This window comes from Camellia sinensis, chromosome 4 (genome assembly GCF_055761805.1).
Source record: "Camellia sinensis isolate YWXY chromosome 4, ASM5576180v1, whole genome shotgun sequence".
Classification (NCBI taxonomy): domain Eukaryota; kingdom Viridiplantae; phylum Streptophyta; class Magnoliopsida; order Ericales; family Theaceae; genus Camellia; species Camellia sinensis.
In genome coordinates, this window is record NC_138964.1 from 163501204 (window position 1) to 163524673 (window position 23470).

At 36.9% G+C, this 23470-nt stretch overlaps 1 protein-coding gene across 1 annotated transcript; it reads right to left on the bottom strand.

Annotated features, from left to right (window-relative positions):
- Positions 1 to 709: 709 nt before the first annotated feature.
- On the bottom strand, positions 710 to 14219 carry GC2 (golgin Putative 2). Its single transcript, XM_028228063.2, has 10 exons — positions 13886 to 14219; positions 12525 to 13691; positions 9631 to 9741; positions 9443 to 9502; positions 9042 to 9099; positions 8590 to 8633; positions 8338 to 8430; positions 2239 to 2364; positions 1478 to 1525; positions 710 to 1273 (listed from the first exon to the last, which is right to left on the bottom strand). Exons 1-10 carry the CDS (start codon positions 13937 to 13939, stop codon positions 926 to 928), a joined length of 2109 nt encoding a protein of 702 aa, XP_028083864.1. The 5' UTR covers positions 13940 to 14219; the 3' UTR covers positions 710 to 925.
- Positions 14220 to 23470: the final 9251 nt, after the last annotated feature.

Sequence of the window (23470 nt, forward strand, 5' to 3'; positions counted from 1 at the left end):
AAAATTAAGAATTCCATTCGTTTAGAAAAGCCAGCACACTGGGTTACATGTACAAGATAATACCAAACAAACTTTGCAAGTAAATCAATTAATTTAGAAAAAGAAAGAAGAAAATAAAAAAATCTCCACATGAAAAAGGAACTTAGCTACAATGTAAAAGAGTAATATTGTTACATTTGTTTCTGTAATGACCAAAACTGTATTATTGTCCCTTCTAACACTACTAGAGGAAAAAAGAAATACTCATTTTGGTGCCAAACTTGTCTCTCATAATATGACAATAATAATTTAATCCAAAATCATACGAGTAGTTTATTAATTTTATAATTCATGTAAAGTATTTCGAGACCATATTATAAGGACAAATTGTTTCCTATTTTTTTTTCTTCTTCCTTCAAATATGAAAATTTCACTAGTCATTAACGTCAATGGAAGCAACTCAATCCCATAGGTGGGAAGGGGCACTCCTATCTATACCGATGACCAATATTAAGCTCCCAAAGGCCAGCTTTCAATTACTTATTGGGTATATATGTGATAATTTCTTGCTTTTTAAAAATAAATATTTGCATTTAAACTAGGCAGGCGAAACAAAAGCAAACGGTCAGACTAATCAAATTCTCCTGATGGCCCAGGCAGAGAAAGAACACTACCAATTTGAATATGAAAATGCATTCTTAACTACCAATTTGAATATGAAAATGCATTCTTAACTAAAATAGTTGTATTATGACTTATTCCCTCGTTAGCATTGATAAGTAAATAATACATTTCTGTGCATCATCATCCATTGTGTTGTTATTGGACTGGGAAAAAAACTGCGTAATTACACCCCCCAGGTAACATTTAAGTACCCCATAAAACAATATATATATATACTTGGTAAAACCAATAGGCAACAACACAAACAAATCATAAAAATAAATCAGACACCTCCAGTGTTATTGATATTCTCCAAGGAAATAACAGCACCTGACCTGGCCTCATCTGATACCGGAGAGTGCGACATTAGAATGTATACCACCCAGAAATGAAGGCATACAAGGTAAACAAAAGACCACAGCCTTGCAGTGGAATTTCTTCTTAGAAACACCGCACCCGCGCAAAAGATAGAGTCCAACTGCCGAACCAATGATCCTAGATGTTGCCGGCCAGATTGCATTCTCTCTTTGAACAACGGCCTCAGCTTTGAGTTGGAGAACTCCCAAATCCCCGATTCAATATCTGTGGCATTCAGCTTTGATTTGTTTTCGTCCAATAACCTTGAAACTGCCTGCAAAAATAATGGAGACAAAAATTTACAAAGGTCTTGTTATTATATGCCCTAGGGGCACATGTTAAGAATGAGTAAAAGATTGTACATTATTTATTACACTTACTTTCATGTAGAATGTACAATTTTTTTTAAGCCTCTTAACATGTAACAAAATCCAATTTATAAATATAGTTAGCAATAGTACAAGTAAAGATGATGCACCTCAATTCTAAGCAAATGTGTGGCTTTCTCAGAAGACAACGCCTCAACCTGATAGAACAAACGGAGTTAGAACGGGGGTGTACTTCATTTGTAATCAGCCAACCATTCAATTCTTGTAATTACACAAAACTAAGATTTAGCAGTTAAAACTCTGAATTCATTATTACAGGAAATGATATAGAATATCTGTTTAATATTTAAGAACCATGGCTGAGGAGAAAAGGAATAAAAGGGGTTGGAATTAACAAGACTTAATTGAGGGTCAAGGCTACACGTTAGCAGTGTTTAGTTACACTGAATCCCATACAAATATTATAACATCTTTCATTGAGAATAAATGACGAGTTTCCAACGCTTACTGTTGGAAATAAGCTTTCTCTTGAACCCTAAGAAGATAAATGCCCTTCTCCTTGCAAGAGACTTAGAGTAGTAAAATCACATTTCTCCTTGTCATTTTTGAAGTCTCCATAAATTATGATTCTTCCTCTAAATTTCACTTATGTCATACGTTGGTGAGTGGCCCTAACATATCTACAGTCTTTGTACCCTTTTAAGTACTTTTCCACCTTCATGTACTATTCAGATCCTTTTAAACCTTGATTAATAATTTCCTGACTTACTGTCACGCAAAACTATGCTTGCACATCCTTGTATGCATAATATTCAAAGCAAGTGAATTTGACCTTTAAAAGCAAACAATTTTAAGCTTCCTTACAACTGGAATTCAACTTTCAAATCAAGTCGGTGCATGAAAAACAAACCTGGGCTTGTTTCTGAATCAAATGGTCAGTCAACTGACCAAGCCTCCGTTTTAGCTCAACTTCCACTTCAGTTGGATTCTCTATATCTTTTCGGGTCATTTCAATATTTGTTTCCAGAGTCTTTGCCTGTGTCAAACAAGAAAATGAGGTTTCAGAGATCAAATAAATGTGAATATCTGTTACTAAACAAATGCGAAACTAATGGTAAATTATTGTAAATGAGACAGTGACCCCATATGGAACTAACGGGGCTGCGGTGGGATGATAAATCAAAGGGCTCATATAATTTGGTACACCAATTATAGGATGATACATCATTTTGTTCATTTTACCATCACAACATCCACGAGTAAGTTTAATATAGCCAAACTTCATCTGAAAGGTATGTAATTTAAACCTATGTATGTCATTGACTCAAATAACAATGCATTTAAAAAAATCCCATTATTCCTGTCTTTCTCTATTGCACAACACCATGGTCCATGGCAACACCCATAACTACACCACCAACACCAATATGTCCGCCATCCCATGCTGCCATCACACCTTTCCAACCTCACAACAGTAAAATACGCAAACATCTATAGAAACATTTATACAATTCGTATACATAACTACTTCCATCCATCTCATACATACCTACTCAAATATATAACTGAAGCTTGAGTAACAGCTTAGGGTATGATGAGCTATCATCCCTTATTTATAAATAAAGATTAGGGTTTACAAGGTAGACAATTACAATCCCTGAGTGCTTAAAAAAAATGATTACAGACTCTTTCGGCTAATATAATATGCTAAGTGACTTTCGGTGATTATAATATGCCAACACTCCCCCTCAAGCTGGTGCGAAGATATCTCTCATGCCCAGCTTGCCTAATATGTCGTGAAACGGTTTATTCCCAACTCCCTTGGTGAGAATGTCAGCAAGTTGGTCACCAGACTGAACAAAAGGAGTACAAATGGTACCACTAGTGAGTTTCTCCTTAATGAAGTGGCGATCAATCTCAACATGTTTTGTCCTGTCATGTTGAACTGGATTGTGAGCAATGTTGATGGCGGCCTTATTATCACAGTATAACCGCATGGAGTCCGTCTGAGCAATACCTAGATCACTCAACAATAATTTGATCCATAAAAGTTCACACACACCTTGTGCCATAGCTCTAAACTCAGCTTCTGCACTTGACCTGGCAACCACATTCTGTTTCTTACTCCTCCAAGTAACTAGGTTGCCGCCGACAAATGTACAATACCCTGAAGTTGATCTCCTATCAGTTACTGACCCAGCCCAGTCAGCATCTGTATAGGCTTCTACACGAAGATGATCATACTTTGAAAAATACAGACCCTTACCAGGAGCAGACTTCAAATACCTCAAGATTCTCATGACAGCCTCAAGGTGAATCTGATGAGGAGCATGCATAAACTGACTAACTACACTGACAGAAACAGCAATATCAGGACGGGTGTGAGATAGGTAAATGAGCTTACCCACTAAACGTTGATAGCTCCCCCTATCTACAACTTCGCCTCCTTCATCATCCCCCAATTTCTGATTAGGTTCCAGTGGGGTGGCACATGCCTTGCAGCCAAGCATCCCAGTTTCCTTCAACAGGTCAAGCACATATTTTCTCTGTGAGATAAATATCCCATCCTTAGAGCGCTCAACTTCAATTCCCAGAAAATACTTCAAGCTTCCCAAGTCTTTGATTTCAAATTCTTTGGCTAAATATTTCTTCAACAGAGGTATTTCCCAACTATCATTGCCTGTAAGAACTATGTCATCTACATATACAATAAGTGCTGTAGTCTTACCGCATGAGGAATGTTTCACAAATAATGTGTGATCTGCCTGACTTTGTTTGAAGCCATATTTAAACATAGCCTGAGTGAATCTCTCGAACCAAGCCCTTGGAGACTGTTTGAGACCATATAATGACTTCCGAAGTTTGCATACTTTCCCTTCTGTTTGATGATCCTCAAAACCCGGAGGAATGTCCATATATACTTCTTCTTCGAGGTCACCATGGAGAAAAGCATTCTTGACATCAAACTGATAAAGTGGCCAATCTAGATTAGCTGCTAGAGAGAGAAGTACTCTGACTGAATTCATTTTAGCCACGGGTGCGAAGGTCTCCTGATAATCAATGCCATATGTCTGAGTAAACCCTTTTGCCACAAGTCTTGCCTTGTAACGCTCAATAGACCCATCTGCTTTGTGTTTCACAGTATATACCCATTTACAGCCCACAGGTCGTTTGCCCGTAGGTAACTCAGTCAATTCCCAAGTGCCATTCTTCCTAAGTGCTTTCATTTCCTCAATCATGGCTAGTTTCCACTCAGAGATAGCAAGAGCATCCTGAAAATGGTTAGGAATGCTAACAGAGGAAATATTGGACACAAACGCTCTATATGAGGATGACAAATGAGAGTATGATACAAACTGGGAGATAGGATGTTGAGTACAAGATCTCACACCCTTCCTTTTGGCAATAGGAACATCAAGGTCAATGGACTCACGAGATTCAAAGTTACCTAGACTCTCATCAGAAGCAGGAGATGGCAGTGGAGTAGCAGAAATGGTCCCGTGTATCCAATTAACTTGTTTTCTGTCGATGTCCCGGACATAAACATGGCCATCCTTATTCTTGGTGACAGTGGGTTCTATAGTTCCAGTAGAAGAGGGAGTTCCAGTAGAAGATGGGGGTGCAAGAACAACTGGTTCTATCATAGGAGGCACAGGACTTACTTCTACCATAGGAGGCACAGGACTCACTTCACACCAAGGCTCCCCCGGAAATGAGGACGGTGACACCGGAGAAGACAAGAAATAGGACTGGGACTCAAAGAAAGTGACATCCATGGACACAAACCACTTACGAGAAGGAGGGTGGTAACATTTATACCCCTTTTGAGTAGGAGAATAACCAAGGAAAACACACTTGAGGGAGCGAGGGTCCAACTTACCACGAGAGGGAGAGTGATTATGGACAAAACAGACACAACCAAATATTTTGGGAGGAATAGAAAACAAGGACTGAGAACCGAGGAGGACGTGAAGTGGAGCCTGTTTGTCCAAGACCTGGGTAGGGAGACGATTAATAAGATGGGCAGCGGTGAGAACGGCATCGCCCCAATAGGGTCGAGGCACGTTCATAAAAAAACACATGCACCGAGCTATGTCAAGAAGATGCCGATTCTTGCGTTCAGCCACCCCATTTTGTTGAGGGGTATTGGTACAAGAGGTCTGATGGATAATGCCATGAGTAGAGAAATATTGCCCTAACCCAGAATCTATGTATTCCCCGCCATTATCAGAACGAAATATTTTGATAGTGGCCCCAAACTGAGTACAAATCATCTTATGAAAAGTGCGAAACACAGAGAAAACTTCACTCTTATCTTTCATGAGATACACCCAAGTAGCACGAGAAAAATCATCAATAAATGTAACAAACCAGCGATGACCTTTCACAGACAGAACACGAGAGGGACCCCAAACATCAGAATGTATTAATGAAAAAGGAACTAAGCTTTTATTCAAACTGGGAGCAAAAGAAGCTCTATGTTGTTTTCCAAGTTGACAAGACTCACAAAGAAAGTCAGACACATGATGATTTGCAAAACTAGAAGGAAATAAATGCTTAAGTAAATGAAATGAGGGATGCCCAAGACGCCGATGCCACAGCCATACATCAGCGGGAGTAGTAGAAGACGTGGTGGAAGAATAAGCAAGTTTGTCCGGTTGATCTAGGAAGTAGAGACCATTTTCTGCACTACCACTGCCAATCGTCCTCCCCGTGACAAGGTCCTGAAAAAGACAATGATCAGGAAAAAACGTCACACAACAATTCAAATCCTGGGTAAGACGACTTAAGGATAACAGATTAACAGAAAACTTGGGAACATGGAGAACAGAAGATAGATGCATGGTAGGAGTGACTTGGACTAAACCTTTTCCAGAAATGGAAGAAACAGTTCCATCGGCAATCCTAACTTTGTCCTGACCTGAAGAGGGCTTATAGGCAGAGAAAAGATCAGAGGAGCCAGACATATGATCTGAGGCACCAGAATCAATAATCCAAGGCAAAGATGTATGACACAGGAAAGTACAAGGAGAAGATGCTAAGTTACCTGAGCGGGCAAAGGACGAGGAAGCGGTACTGAGAGTAGTAGAAGATCGACGGTCCAACAATTGGCGCAAAGCATCCTCCAGCTCAGTATCAGAAGCCTGGGTAACAGAAGTGGAATTAGAATCAAGGGTATCAACGGCACTAGACTGATGAGCCCGGGAATAGGAACCACGTCCTCGAGAGTGGCCTGACCGACCTCCTCGCGAACCAGACCGATCACCTCGACTCCCAGATGGGGTCCCATGAAGCTTCCAACATGTCTCACGAGTATGCCGCGGCTTCTTGCAATAATCACAGAATACAGACTCCTTAGCAGCAGATGGAGGAGGCAGGCTGAGACCATCTCGAGGAGTAGACAGTAATGCGGAACGGTCAGTAGAGACAGGGGACATCATAGCAGACCGACGACTCTCCTCATTTTGTACATAAGCAAATGCCTCCTGTAGTGAAGGAAGAGTGTCCATACTCAGAACTCGACCCCTAACTGGATCATACTCCATATTTAGGCCGGCCAAAAATTTAAAGACCCGTTCCCGTGCGATGAACTTCTTGTACCCGACAGAATCAGTAGGGCAAACGGGCTTATAGTCTTCCAGGTGGTCAAGGCGTTTCCAGCCGTTGGTGAGGAAAGTGAAGTACTGAAGAACAGTCTGCTCCCCCTGAAGTGTGCTTTCAATAGAGCGACGCAACTCAAATGCCTGTGAAAAATTTCCTTTGCAGGAATAGGTAACAGCCACAGCCTCCCAAATGTCCTGGGCAGTCTCCATAGACAAGTAGCCCTCACCAAGTTCTGGAACCATCGAATGGATAAGCCAACTCATAATCAAAGAGTTAGTAATCTCCCATTGGTCATAACCTGAGTCAGTGGTACTAGGTGCCTGTATCCTGCCATCAACATACCCCATCTTCCCTCTGCTTTTCAAAAATAAAGTCAAACTTTGAGACCATGCTAGGTAGTTCTGACCATTAAATAGAGAGGTGGTGAATTTCAGACTAGGGTTGGAGTTCTCAGTCATGGTAGTAGGTAGAATGAGACTCTCACTTTTTGGTGTTTGAGACGAAGAGGACACACTAGTGGAATCTGTCATGGATACAATACTACCAAACCCGCAACAAACTAGTGGAAATCACAAACCCAGAAGGTGGAAGTGAGATATCAGGTACAATGACCACTATAAAGACATAACAAAATTACGAAACCATTTTATTTTATTTTATTTTTGTTTTTTTTTTTTTTTTGTTTTTTTTTTTTTTTTGTTTTTTTTTTGTTTTTTTTTTTTGAATTAATTAATTAATTAATTAATTAATTATTATTATTTTTTTTTTTTTTAAATTGAGTTATTTATGGATACATGTCTGTATATATATAAATATCTCTATATCAGGCTATATTTATATAAATATTAGGATATATATGTATATATATATATATTTATATATACCACAGTGAGTGACGAAGAAGACTGAGTTGCGGAGGAGATCGACTGAGTTGCGGAGGAGATCGACTGAGACGAGATCGACTGAGGCGAGGGACGAAATGGCTGGAGGAGATCGCCGAGATGGCTGGAGGAGATGACGGCTGAGTGATGATCGACAGAGGAAGGCGAGGAGGTCGACTGAGGAAGACGGCTGAGGAAGACGATCCACCCAGGTAAGCTTCGAACCCTAGAGTGTTGTTGGTGAAGAAGGTCTACCAACGAGGGTGAACCGAAACCCTATAGGTTCGGCTCTGATACCATGAAGCTTGAGTAACAGCTTAGGGTATGATGAGCTATCATCCCTTATTTATAAATAAAGATTAGGGTTTACAAGGTAGACAATTACAATCCCTGAGTGCTTAAAAAAAATGATTACAGACTCTTTCGGCTAATATAATATGCTAAGTGACTTTCGGTGATTATAATATGCCAACAATAACTACTGTGACATAATATCATTAAGTTGGAAGAAGAAGGAAGCTCACCTTCTCTTCTAATCGTCCGATTTTCTCAGTTACAAAAGAATACTCTGCCTCAAGTATCTCACGCTCCAATTCAACTCCTTTTGGAGCAACGAACTAAAAAATTTCCAACAGAACAAATAATTAGTCAACAAGCTGGATAGGAAGATCCAGTTAATCAAATATGGATCAGACTATAGCTATGAATGACAAGCAGCACCCTTCATAACACATGGTTATGCACTGCAATCCTCATAATCACAAAAGATTACTCACTTGGTTTCCAGTATCATGAATAGTGGAGATCTTCCTCCTGAGTTCTGCAAGAAGCAAAAAAAAGAGTTTTTAGTAATTTATATTGACAACCTAAAATAAGCTGATAAGTAGTTAGTATCCTCACACTGAAAATTTTATGCTCTGTATGTACTCTCAATTGAAAGTTTACAATGACATTTAATACAAGATGCATCAATCCAAGTGGGATCAACTTTCTAAGGAACAACAACTGGAATCATTAAATGGGAGTGCGCGGCATGGCATTTACATTTTCACATGTGGGTTCTGTTAAAATTTCTTTATTGAACACCTAGATCTCTGAGAAGAATATTTGTTGAAACATATAAATCTAGAAACTATCAACAACAACCAAAAAGGGAAGAATGGTTAAAAAGGGGAAAAGAAAAGGGTTTTTTGAAAAAATTTAAACTTCTAAAGATCCATTGGCATACCTTCATGGTTTGCTTCTTTCAAATCAATTTGTTGTCGAAGTTCTGCCACACGATTAACCTAGTCCACAAAAGCAGGAAAAAAAAAAATAAGAATCTAATTGATGTGATGAAGAAATTTCATAAGCTCATAGAACAAAGTCGAGATTTTTGGGTTTGGGCTAGGATGGACAAGGCCAACTAGAATTAAAATAAAAATAACAAACAAGTTATTTGCCAAAGGCGGTTTAACAACTATAACATTTTTCAAAGCTCAATCATCTTTCACTCTACAAATTTCACATCCGAGAAGGCAAAAGTTGAAATTAGAGGAAAATTTGGTTCACAACAGAAACTAGAAAAAAAAAAAATTTGTGAATAATCATACAATTGATCCAACTCTTAAAATTAGAATCTCATCATACCTCTACTTCAAGATTCCATTGTGCAGCAGCAAGCGATCGTGCAAGATCAGCATTTGTAGTCTGCAAAATAGTATAAATAGATTAAAATTCGTGCCACTGCACAACCCCAACAAGATAAAAAGAGAAAACTAGTGAAGGGATAAGAATACTGAAAATCAAAGCAGGCGCTCTAATCGCAGCAGGAATACCTCAAGTTTAGCCAGTCTGCCAAGGGCTTCCATTCTAGTATTATTATGTTTTTGCTTCTCCAAATCGACAGCCTCCATCGTTTCCATCATAGTGTTCTGCAGCTCTGAAGCCTGAAGCCAATTTTTTATTTTTTTTTTGAAGTTACCATATAATCAATATCAGATACTATATCAGTACTCAGTAATATTGAAACAGAGGTAGTGTCTGCAAACAGGAAGTCTCAGTATCAGATATGGGAAATAAAAAAACAAAGAAACACACTTTCACTATTAACTAGTGAATAAGTGAATTTCTAGTAATATACAATTAAAATCTAGTTCATCTTTGTTCTGGTTCACTAGTGTTACTATGAATCAAAGAAAATTGCGTAGCATGGGAGAACTTATAGCCTAGTGGACTTTTAGAGGTGGTTACAAAAAAATTTATCATTGTAGGCCATCCTAGATTTTGGGCTCAACTCGCTAGATTTTTTTTTTTGATAACTAAAGAGTAAAAAGTTTTATTACAGAAAGCATCAAGATGATGCTAACAAATACAACCAGCACCACAACTATACCTAAACATATAAAGAATCAATCAAATCCACAAAAGAAAACAAATCCAGATCCACTATCTCCAAAACCCAACTAGACAAAACTACCAAAAACTTATTCTTCAAACAAGGCACCAAAATCGTTAACCCTTAGAAAGTCCGCTGATTACACTCTAACCAAACCATCCACATTAAGCACAAAGGCACCAAGAGCCAAGCCTTCCGATGCATCTTCACCACCCGACCCCCCCTCCAACTACACAACACCACCTTCGCAGTCCTTTGCCGCACCCAATTCAGACCAAGCATCACAAAAATCAAACCCCAAATCTGAAATGTAACACAACAATGAAGAAGAAGATCGCATCCTGACAACTCAAACAACATCAATTGACCAGGATCTGACCACGATGAATCAGATTATCCAAAGTCCAAATCCGATCATGCACAGCCGTCCACACAAAAATGCCACATTGGATAGCACAGTAGCAACCCACACACCATACTAAGGAAAAGAAACATCCCAGAGTCCCACCTGGGCCCGATAAAAAGATGGCACCGAGAAAATCCCTTTAGCCCCCTTACAACACCACACCAACCCACCCTCCCCCAACCCAAGCCCCTGAAGACCATACAACAAAGCCATAAGATCTACCAACTGGCCAACCTCCCAATCAAACACCACCCTACAAAACCTAACATCCCACACCACCCTTCCATCTATCAAAGTCAAGTAAGAAGCCACCTCCGCATCCTTTTGAGTGGCAAGCGGAAACATCAACGAAAAACATGGGTTTTATTATTATTATTATTATTATTATTATTATTATTAATTAACTCTTTGAGGGCCATAGTGCAATTACAATTATTTAGTGATTCAATTGTAATTAACTGGAAGTCTCGATCCTTGCAAGATAAGGAATAAGGAAGCAATTGAATACACCTTATAGAGGCCCAACAAGCCTACATGGGAAAAGGTCAAGTGCTTATAGAAGCGCTAGGCCAGCTAGCCAAGGTGGGGGTGACATACTCATACTGATTCTTCAACCATTTTGAGAGTAGGAAAAGATAATAGGATGCCACTATCCTCCTTTGGCTCAAAATCCCAAAGGATAGTGGATTGAAGTGTCCTACACAAAATACAAGAAAATTCAAAGCTTCTTCTAGTTTATCATATTCAAGTGTTTTAGAATATCAAATCCTTAAATTTTGAAGTAAATATGTGCAAGCCTTCATCGTTCAATTGCAAGTTTGAAACTATATTGCAATTTGGTATGCAACCGAAGCCACACAAGTATAATTCACTTTATACTTCAACTAGAATTATGAATACATGAGTTAAGATATGAATATATAAATTTTATATGCTTCAACACGATTTTCAAAGCCAAAAACAAAAGTCTCATGAAATGAAGTGGGCAAAATTGTGGTCACCTACCACAGGTGTTTGACAAGCATCTCCCACTCACACATGTTAGGTAGGGCCACAAACTAGTCTCCTCTCAATCTTGCATTCTCATCATACAGAAAATAGAGCGTGTACCTTAAGATAATAGTTCTATATGTTTGACAATACCAGATCACTCATCTCTTGCAAGTGGGAGATGTTAGTTAGACACCCATATGGCAGAAAACTATCCTACTTTACCTACACTCCATTTCAAGAGCCTTTAGTCCCATCTCAACTATTTGCATGTCTCTTCTCTTTTTGGGTCAAATGCCATCATCCTTGCATGATGTTTTTGTCTTATTATATTAGCCTTTTAGAGACAATGAGGTCTTTTACCTGTACACGAAGAAAGGTGAATGGAAAGTGTGCAAGAGAGATGTATGTAGGAAGAAGAGAGTTTAGCTAGGAAAAGTAAGATCCTTACCCTAGTGTACTTCTCCCTCTTGGTCTCTTTCTAAGGCCACCATTTAGGTGCAAAGTGAGGTTTTAGTAGTTTCACCATTGAAGAGTTGGTGTTGGATTGTATGCGTGAAGGGTCATAATCAAGCAAAACAATTTTTGTAAGTATTCATCCCTTATTTCATAGGTTAATTAGCATAGGGATGAATACCATGACATTCATGTAAATGTAATATGAAATATGTTTGTGTTATAGAACCCATAAGGACCCAGGACCACAAATTACATTATTAAATATTGTAAACTGTAATTAGATGTTTGTCAATGTTGTTTACTCAGATATTTCCATGGATTTAGTGGCTTTTTTTTTTTTTTTTTTTTTTCTGCAGAAGCTCAATGTTACAAAGAGTTATTAGAGCAAAGAAGACATGGTTCCATCAACGCTGTTACTGACCAAAATAATGACAATGAAAAGATGATGATATCAGCAAAAACTGTAAAGTACTACCTACCTCTTGTGCTTGCTGTTTGGCCCGTTCTTCAAGTATTTTCTCTAAGCTCTGTTTCTCCCCCTCCAATCTAGCAACCATATTTTCTCGCTCTTTGATAGCCTCTATGGCCCTTGCTGCTGCTTTCTCAACTAGGATCTGCGCTGCCCTCCTTTTCCTTTCTTCCCTTTCGCGTTCACTTTCTGAATCAGACGTGGATGTTGACTCTGTCTCTGAATCAGACCCTCTATTGCTTATTGAAGGAGAATCCCTCTTCAGAGTAGGCGACCTCCTCGGCCCTGCACTGCGTTCATTAATTCCCCCAATAGAACTCCTGAATCTGTTGTGATCATCATTGCCATTTCCCATCTTCAAATCAGAAACCCCATCAGCAGTCTCTGATGCCATTTCCACCAGAGAGTCCCTATCCGTAGACTGTGGAACTGTGTCCACAGAAGTAACCTCCTTTGAGTGCAAATGACCCATATCCCCATGTGTTTCTTCTGACACACCATTTCTTTCTTCATTTGCCTTGTACTTATTCTCCACAACAAGGCTCGGACTTGCATCCTTCCGATCCGATTCTCTTACTTCCGATTCATTACCACCACTTCCCAATTCAGCTCTAGAAATTCCCTGAACAATCCTAGAATCTTCTCCATCTCTCCGCCTCCCACCATTTACTTTATTTTCAGACAAAACACCTGGTTTTTTCAACGTCCTCAAACCACTATTCTTGCCCTTCTGGTTCCTCTTCCCCTCCAATGCTGACAAATTCGAACCCGACCTGCCCTGCGTCTGACCATCTTTCCGCAACCCGTGAATCCCAGTCACTCCATTGCCGCTAGTCACAACCGGAGATGTTGGCTGGCTCGGTGCACTAAGTAGCTGGGTCCAATCACTGTCGGTAAGCCCAGACTTAGGAGGAGGGTTTACAGCCAATGCCCCAACTTCCTCAACCCTATCTCGATTAACACTAATTTTATTACTACTAATTTCAATTGAATTACGATCATTACGAGATTTGCCAATTAAATCATTCGTTTGTGTAGTTTTATCCTTATTCTTCTTCTTCTTCAGCTGATCCTTCAATGGCACTACTTCAGTGCTTTTCCGTGAGGTCTCAATACTCAAATCATCAGATCGCGGCTTGTCGTTTTTCCCTAATGACTCCGCCGCTTGATGATCGATCTAAATAATATAATAATCGAAAAAACTTGTTTCAAGATCTTAAAAAAATAAAAATAAAATAAGAATCTATTCTAAATCATAATAACAAGCAACGTTAAATTGAACGAGCAGAGAGAAGAGATGCGCTCTGATTGGTTGCCGAGGAAAAAAAAAACATTAAAGTTTTCTGGGCAACCAAACGGAGCATGACTTGCCTGTTGGAGGAGGGTTTCAGCGACTTTGAGTTTGGAGGAGATCCAACCGGCCATGGCTGTACGATTGAGGTGCGTTTTGATCGGGATCAGTGGCGCATTCTAGCGGAATGCTCGTTGTTGGTTTCGAATGAATTCTTCAGTTTTGCAGGTGAGCGAGAGAGAGAGAGAAGAGGGGGGGGGGGGAATAGAAATGTAGATGGAGAGGAGGAGAGAATTGAGAACTGAAATGCTAAAGTAACAGGGAGAGGAGTGGAGATTGGTTATTACAGACGGTTTAAAGACCGTGTTTGTTTGTTGGGTAGACCCTCGGTTACAAGTTGAGCGGGCCCAACCTGTCTAATCCGAGTTCAGGTCGAATTTTTTAGAGTCTGGATAAAATATTTTTAAATTTAGTATAAATTTAAATAAAAATTTAGAAGTTCAATTTGGATGGATTTAGACAAAGATATCAAATAATTCGAATAATTTGAAATTTGAATTATACATATAGATATATAAAAATATTAAATATACATATAAATTATTTAGTCATTTTATGATATTAAAGTAATTTATATTATTAAATTATTTTAAATATATATTATATATACAAATAATATAAAATCTTACTATTTTTTCTTTTTATTTTTACTCATAAATTGTAAGGACTACTATAGTGGTATCTCTCTTACATTATATAAATTATTTGTTTTGATGGTATTAATAATTTTTTATAAAATAAAAAAAAATTGTAAATAGAGTCAAATTTTAATAATTTAATAATGTAGCTGCAAAAAAAAAAAAAAATGAAATTCATTTACAATTCGGGCAATTCAGGTTTAACTTGGATCGGACTTGGACAGACATCCTCAGGTTACAATTCGGACTTAGGCGGGCTTGGGCAAATCTCAGCATAACTTGGGTTAGGCTTGGACAACCTCCTAACTGAACCAAACCTGCTTGAGTTGCACCCCCCTAGTACACGCTCTCGAAGGGGAAATTATTTAATAATTCTGGAATACTACGTCGTCATACTTTAAGTTAATTATCAATTACTTAATTTTCATGTTGTTCTCTACTTTCAATATAAATCGTGAACTCTTACCTCTCTCTACCAATCAAAACCTTATGAAATACCATGTGTCCATACTCTGGAAATAGTGAATGATCACCCCTCTCGAAGTATGTAATATATACATCTTATAACTAATATATATATACAATATAATTTTATATTTTTTGAATCATAATTAAAAAAAAATTATAGTCAAACATAAAAAAATTATAACTAAATATCTTAAAATAATATATGCTGAATTTTTTGACTTTCGAAGGTTAAAAATGTAATTAGAGTGTGCCAGTAAGGATCAATAAGTTCTTACAGAAATAGTAAATGCCAACCAATTAATCAAGCAATTGTTTCGAAGTTCTTTTAGCCTCAATGAAAAGAATTTTTACTAGTGACTTATTTTAGAAGAAAATTCAAAAGCATTAATCAAAAAGTACAAGATGGAAGGAGAGAACAGTATCAGAATTCAATTTCATTAAATAAATAAATGTTTATAATAGTATCTTCACACTTCCACAGTTTCAAAAGGGATTACAACAATGACCAGACTAACTTAGAGCTACTTTTAAGAAACTAAAATGTAGTGGGGGAAAGTAAGAACTGGAAAGTAAATAACTGGAAAAGTAAATAACTGGGAAAATAAAGAATTGGAAGAGTAAAGTAAAATAAACTGGTTTCTAGATGTGGTTTCGGTCCTATAAATGTAGTCATCAATGGTTATTTATAAGGAAAAAAACTTCCAGCAATAACTACCCAACAACCACCTAAAATTACCCACTCTTCCACCTTCATTCTTATAATGCCACATATCCTTCCATATCTTCCATTAAGTCACTTTGTCCATCATATTCTTCACATGTGCTTTAACTTTTTCCACCTTGTCTTCCATGTTTCACCATGCAAGACCATTAACTTTGTAACTTTTCTTAACTCCTGATGAATCAAGAAAATGCCACGTGTCTTACAATAATAATAATAGTAATACTAATAATATTATTATTTATGGTGTCAACATTACCTCCCACGGCTCTTTAAAAATAATGTTTATTTGAATTTTTGAAAAGCTGAACTAAGCACAGAACTGATATGAGTAATAAAGTGCTTTGAATACCACAATAGCACCAAAGAAATGCTTTGAAGGGACATCACACTAAAAGCATATGCTTCGAAGTCAATATGAGTGCTTCAAAGTGATTAATTCGAATCAAGAAGTGCTAAGTTGATTTGGACACAATACATGCTAATCATGTTTGGTATGAGTCATAAGTAGAAGTTTTGTACTTTCTTAGGTGGCAAGTTCAAAATTTCAACACACTAATTTGTAATCAATGAATGTATGCACTCAATGTATACGGTGTCCAAAAATCATGACTAATATTTCAATGACATGGTAAAACTACTATGTTCATTATAAAAAAAACTTATTTGAAACTCTTTCGGAATCCTTCAAAGCTTCTCTAGCACCATTCGAAGCTTACTTGAAGGTTCATTATAAAGAATGACATATTAAAGCCTCATTAGAGCTACTTCGAAACTAATTCAAAATGCTTGGAAGCCACTCCGAAATGATTCAAAGTTTACCGCCATGTAAAAGTAGCAAATGTCTCACTTGACAGTAGCCAATATCATGGTAAAAAATTATAAGACATCTCGAATTCTTGAAGAGTTGTAATTCAAATGATGAAAGCCATCGTGTAAAGGTATTACTAGAGGGCCAAAATCATTCTTCGAAGGTTAAAGGGATCGACAATTGACTAATTACATTCTTAGAAATACTCGGCAAAACTTCGGAAGTTCACAACCACCATTATTTTTTTCTTTGAAGTTGTTGATGCAAGATGGAGTGTTTCGAAACTAAAAAATTATGGCAAAAAGGGCTTTCGAAGCACACACGTTGACCAACAACAAAGCCAAAATGATAGTTGTTTACATATCCACTTCGAAGACAATCTGGAGTATAAAAATGTCATGTCTAATACATAGCAAAAACCAGCTTTTGTCAAGAATGATGGTTTTCACATTGCATGGTAGAAAACAACAAACATGTGAACTTATTGTGTTTTCTACATAGCTTCTTCTTCCTTAACCAACTGTAAATTTGTATTAGCCACTATTTCATATATACCCATGAAAATAGCCAAGACCAATATTATTGGTCATTTCCATGCTACCCATTGTGAAAATATAAGAAAAAACTCAACAAATATATTTTCTAGATTTTGATATTTTGTTAACCATTTCATCAAAATTAAATTTTGATGTGAACCACAAATCCAAAATGGATTTTGAACAATGAAGATAGTGGTATATGGTGGTTTTGGAAATTCAAATATTTTGAGATTTTTCACATCATTAAAAATTTTAAATCCATTAACTGTGGGTTGCTCATCATTTTTAACCAAACTTGGTTTAAAAACATGCCTCCTAGCAAGCTTTTCATGACTTGGCTCTCTACAAATGGATGTATGAACCCCCCAAGCCATATATGGAACATCATTCTTAGCAATGTTTGACTCAAGAACATGCTCTTTCATTATTTTAATTTCATAAGTTGGCTCTTCAAAAATGGGTTTTTTTAACTCCTGAGCCATTGATGAAATCAACTCTTTCCTTTTCCCATTTTCAACAATGAAACTTCCGAAAAAATTCACTAATTCTAGCCATTAAAGTCTCGGTTAAAGACTCGGTAGTGAGAGTTGACAACTCATTATTCCATTGGTGAATTTTCTTATCAAGTTCATGAATTTATCCAATTAAATCGCGTCTTTTTTCTTAATAGATGGAAGTTTGTTTTATCAAAAAAATGGATCTCTTCTTGAAGATCCAAAATTTTTTGTTTATGCCAAAAGATTTCATCTAAGCTATATGGAATGGACGAATCCAATTTATTTTTCATTTTTTACACTTGACGTCCCACCGGGCATGCCAAAATTATATGTTGACTTTTTTGGCTTTCGAAGGTTAAAAATGTAATTAGAGTGTGCTAGCAAGGCTCAATAAGTCCTTACAGAAATAGTAGATTCCAACCAATTAATCAGACAATTGCTTCGAAATTCTTTTAGCCTCAATGAATAGGACTTTTACAGGTGACTTGTTTTAGGAGAAAATTTAGAAGCATTAATAAAAAAGTAAAAAAATGAGGGAGAGAACAATGCCATAATTTATATTTCATTAAGGAAACAAATGTTTACAATAGTACCTTCACAATTCCATAACTTCGAAGGGGATTACAGCAAAGAACAGACTAACCTAGAATTACTCCTAAGAAACTGAACTGCAGTGCGGGAAAGTAAAGAACTGGAAAGTAAATGACTGGAAAAGTAAAGTAAAATAAACTGGTTTCGGGATCTGGTTTTGGTCCTGTAAATGTAGCCATCAATAGCTATTTATAGGGAAAAACTTCCAGCAATAACTATCCAATAACCACCTAAAACTACCCCCTTTCCACCTTTATCCCCACAATGCCACATATCCCTTCATGTCTTCCGCCAAGTCACTTTGTCCATCATATTCTTCACATGTGCTTTAACTTTTTCCACTTTGTCTTCCATGTTCCACCATGCAAGACCACTAACTTTGTAACTAGGGATGGTAATCTGAAACCGGCCCGACGGTGACCCGACTCCCCGACCCCGAATTCAGTGGTTATTCATCGAAAAATATCCCTTACGGGCCGGGGATGGTATTCAAAAATTCATCCCCGATGATATCCGGGCCGGGGACGGGGATAGGTGTTTCAGACCCGGCCCCAGCCCGGCCCCGACCCCAACCCTCGACCCCGGCCCGCCTCGCTTAATCCCCGAGGTGAAATTACCGTTTTATCCCTGGTTATATATATGCTTGTTTTGTTTAGGGTTTGACACAGAGACACAAACACACACACACTCAGCCTCTGCCTCTCACTCACACGGCGCTCCTCTCTCTCTCTCTCGCCACTGGTCTCTCCCTCTCTCTTTCATCAGTCACCGTCGCGCCTCCCTTCTCACCGGCGATCCTCCGTCACCACCGAGCCTCTCACTCACACACGACGCTTCTCTCTCTCTCTCGCTTGCCACTGGTCTCTTCCTCTCTCTTTCATCTGCCACCGCCGCGCCTCCCTCCTCACCGGCGATCCTCCGATCCTCCATCACCGACGCTCCTCCGTCGCTGCTCTCTCTGTTTAGGTATCTCTCTCTCTCTAGGGATTTGGATCTAGGGTTTACATATATGTATATTATATATATATATATATATATGAGTATATAGATCTGTTTATTTTAGATCTGTATATCTGAGACTGAGTATATCTAAATTTTTTTTTCTCTATGCGCAGGCGATTAATCTCGACCCTAAAAGCGCTGATCTCTTCGCTAACCGCGCTCAGGCCAATAACAAGCTCAACAACTTCACCGGTACTGCAAATCCCCTTCTCTCTCTCTCTCTCTCTCTCTCTCTCTCTCTTCATATATGTATGTGATGAATTGCGAGATTTCATCTTCGTCTCTGTTTGTGGTTTAATTTGAATGTCTTATTGTTAAATTGGAATTTGCAATTCGGTTAATTGTGTTTATCTCTATATTGTAATTTACTTGCATGTATATTGTATTATATATGGTTCATACTTGTTACTTGGAGCTTGTGATATGAAATTCTTGATAGTTTATGACAGTTTGTTTGTGGATTTTATGTTAATTATACTACATCTGCTTGGTTCATACTTGTTACTCCGAGTTTATCCAAATTTGTTGAAAGTTGAAATTTGTTAGTCATAACCTGTTAGCCATAATTTGTTAGTCATAACCTGTTAGTCATTTGTTGAAATTTGTTGAAATTAATTTGTTAGTCATAATCTGTTAGTCATAATTTTGAAGATTAATTTGTTGAAATTTGTTAATTTGTTAATTTTGAAGATTAATTTGTTAATTTGTTAATTTTGAAATTAATTTTGAAGATTAATTTGTTAATTTGTTTATGAGATTTTTTTTCAATTTTAAATTTACATCATTCACTTCTTTTAAGAAATAAATTTCAAAGTTGAAATTTGTTAATTTGTTAATTTCATTCAAATAATTCTCAAACTTCATTCTCTAACTTCAAACTGATAATTGTCTAACTCCATTCAAATAATTTGCTGCAACAAGTTAAAAAAATCAAAATGCTTCATTTCTTGTTTAATGGGTTAGTGGTTAGACAAAACTACTAAGTTTAAACCTGTTAAAATACATCACTCACTCACATTCTTCTCCACTGGTGTTTACTTGGACAAAGACTTTCAAAGGATTTCTTTCTATGTTTGCCACCACACGGTTAAGTTGATTTGCAATCTACAAAAACACAAAGCAAAAGGCAAAAATTTAAACAATCACTTATGAAATTAGAAGGCTGAAGAGATAATAGTAATCCACTTAAACCACCTTTTCAGCAAGTTCATCTTTTACATTCATCATTTTCAGCAAGTTCATCTTTAACATTCTAAAAGCAAAATAATCTATGGAACAGAAACACTTTGCTCTCACTTGATGTTTAGTTAATTTGTTTCTCAGTTCCATTAATTCAACCCGTGTTATTAGTTATTATTAATTTGTTTCTTAGTTTCAATAATCTACTTTTATGTTACCTCTGTTAATATTAATTCAATCCATATTATTTTTATAAAGGTTTAAAATGTCAGATGTTAACTCTGAAGCACCAGTTAACTCTGAAGTACCTGTTAACTCTCAAGTACCATTTGAGAGTGACGCGTCACAACATTCATCGCCAGCAACAAACGCACCTACTCACTCACCGTCTCCCCTCTCTAATCAACATGTTATTGATTTAGAAGAAGAGTCTAATACTACTTGTGGAGGAACTAAAAGAAAACCTAGTGTTGTGTGGGAACATTTTAAAAAACAACAAGTCAATGGGGTGTGGAAAGCAATATGTAATTATTGTAATAAGCATCTTGGAGGTGATTCAAAAAATGGAACTAGGCATTTGCATGATCACCATAAGAGTTGTACTAGGAAAAAAGTGATGGACATGAGGCAAAAAGTGTTAACTAACAACTTTAGTAGAGAGAGTCCAAAAATGAATTCTTATATTTTTGATCAAGATTTTGCTAGGAAAGAGTTGTCACATGCCATAATCTTGCATGAATATCCCCTCTCTATCGTAGACCATGTTGGTTTTAAACGATATTCAGCAGCACTTCAACCATTGTTTAAAGTGCCTTCTCGAAATACGATAAAGAGTGATATTTTAAAGATTTATGATTATGAGAGGGTGAAGACATTGAGTTTGGTGGAGCATAATAAAAGTAAGGTGGCAATCACAACTGATATGTGGACTGCTAGCAATCAAAAGAAAGGATTCATGACTGTCACCGCACACTTTATTGATGATTCATGGACATTGCAAAGTCACATTTTGAGGTATATTTTTGTAAATTTGCAAATCATTTAAAAATTGTATCTTATTCAATTCAATTTGCATGTTACTATACTTGTTTATGAATATCATATTTTAGATTTATTTATGTTCCATGTCCACACACAAAAGAAGTTCTTTGTGATACTTTGCTTGAGTGTATGATGGACTGGAATATTGATAGGAAAATCTCGACTGTTACTGTTGATAATTGCTCCACAAATGATGCCATGATTACCATGTTGATGGACAAGTTAAGTAATTCATCGCTTTTGTTGGGTGGTACGTTGTTTCATATGCATTGCTGTGTGCATATTTTGAATTTGATAATGAAAGATGGATTGGATGTCATACGAGTTGGTTTGGAGAAAATTCGAGAGAGTGTAGTTTATTAGACAGCAACACCAAAAAGACTAGAAAAATTTGAAGAAACAGTCAACCAATTGCGTATTCCACATACTAAGAAATTAGGACTTGATTGTGCAACTAGGTGGAGTTCAACCTACTTGATGCTTCAGACAGCCTTATTGTATAAGGATGTCTTTTCTAGGTTGAAAATTAGAGAGCCCTAATATAAGACTGTGCCAACTGAGCAAGAATGGGAGTTTGCTAGAGAGATTAGTGGGAGGTTTAAGATTTTTTTTGCTATCACTGAGTTGTTTTCTGGTACAAAGTATCCCATAGCCAATGTTTGTTTCCTAGTTTTATGTGAGATTAAGATGACATTGTCTCAATGGCTCTCTTGTGAAATTGAAGTGATCAGAACAATGGCATCAAAAATGGTGGAAAAATTTGATAAATATTGGTTAGTGATACATGGTGTTATTGGAGTTGTAGTTGTACTTGATCCTAGGTATAAGATGAGTGTATTGGAGTTTTATTTTGAAAAACTTTATGGAGACAAAGCTGAAGATGAAGTTGATAGGGTTCGTCATATTTGTTATGATTTGTTGCAAGATTATCAGCACCGAGTTAATATGGAGACCGATGTTGTTGGTGACTCTTCTAGTCATCCAGAAATTGTTACAAAGACCCTTTCAGAATTTGATTTGTTTATTAGTAGAAAGAGAAGTAAAAAAATGAAGAATGTAAGATCAGAGTTGGACCATTATCTAGAAGATGATGTTTTGCCAAAAACTTCAGGTTTTGATGTTTTGAATTGGTGGAAAGCTAGTGGACCAAAGTATCCGATCTTACAGGCAATAGCTAGGGACATTTTAGCTATTCCTGTATCCACTGTTGCTTCTGAGTCAGCATTTAGTACTAGTGGAAGGTTGGTGAGTCCACATCGTAGTAGACTTCATCCAAACACATTAGAAGCATTAATGTGTGCACAAAGTTGGTTGTGGGGTGCAGAGATGAAACGTATTATTTCATCTAGTCTACATATTATTATTTCAAATTTTATTATTTATATTACCATGGAATAATTTCAATACTGAATTTATATTCTTTACTTTTTAGGAAATTCAACATTGGAATCGGTGGGCTATGCAACTATATATAATGATGATGAGATCGAGTTGGATCAGTCATGTGCCACTTTTGTGTTAGTTGTCATCTTTTTTGTTTTAATTGTTAACATTTTTTACATTTTATTATTAGTATTAATTATTTGTTTTTTTCCTTTTGTTATTTAACAGGAATTCAAGTTAAAGGAGATGATGGAAGTTGTGTGGTTTGTATGGGTATTGGACAAACAATGGATTTGATTTTTTATGTTGTAATGGATATTTTTTTTTTATTTTTAATTTCAATTTTTGGGTAACCTATCCCTTACGGGTTGTGCTTGGGATTAATTATTATCTTTGCTACTTGTTGAATTTTCTTGTGTGTGTGGGCTGCTGGACAGATGTTTTGTTTGTTATTTTGTTGCTACAGGATGTTTTGTGTTTGGGTTGTGTATTTGACAGATGTTATATTTGACAGATGCTGCTAGATAGATTTATTGAATTTGTTGACATATATTGGCAGATTATGTTGAATTTTTGGCAGATTGTATATATTGGCAGATTATATTGAATTTTTTAAGTTCTTTGTGATAGCATGAAAGTTGTGTGTGATAGGATTTTTTTAACTGGGCAGATTTATTGAATTTGTTGACATATATTGGTAGATTATATATTGGTAGATTATGTTGAATTTTTGGC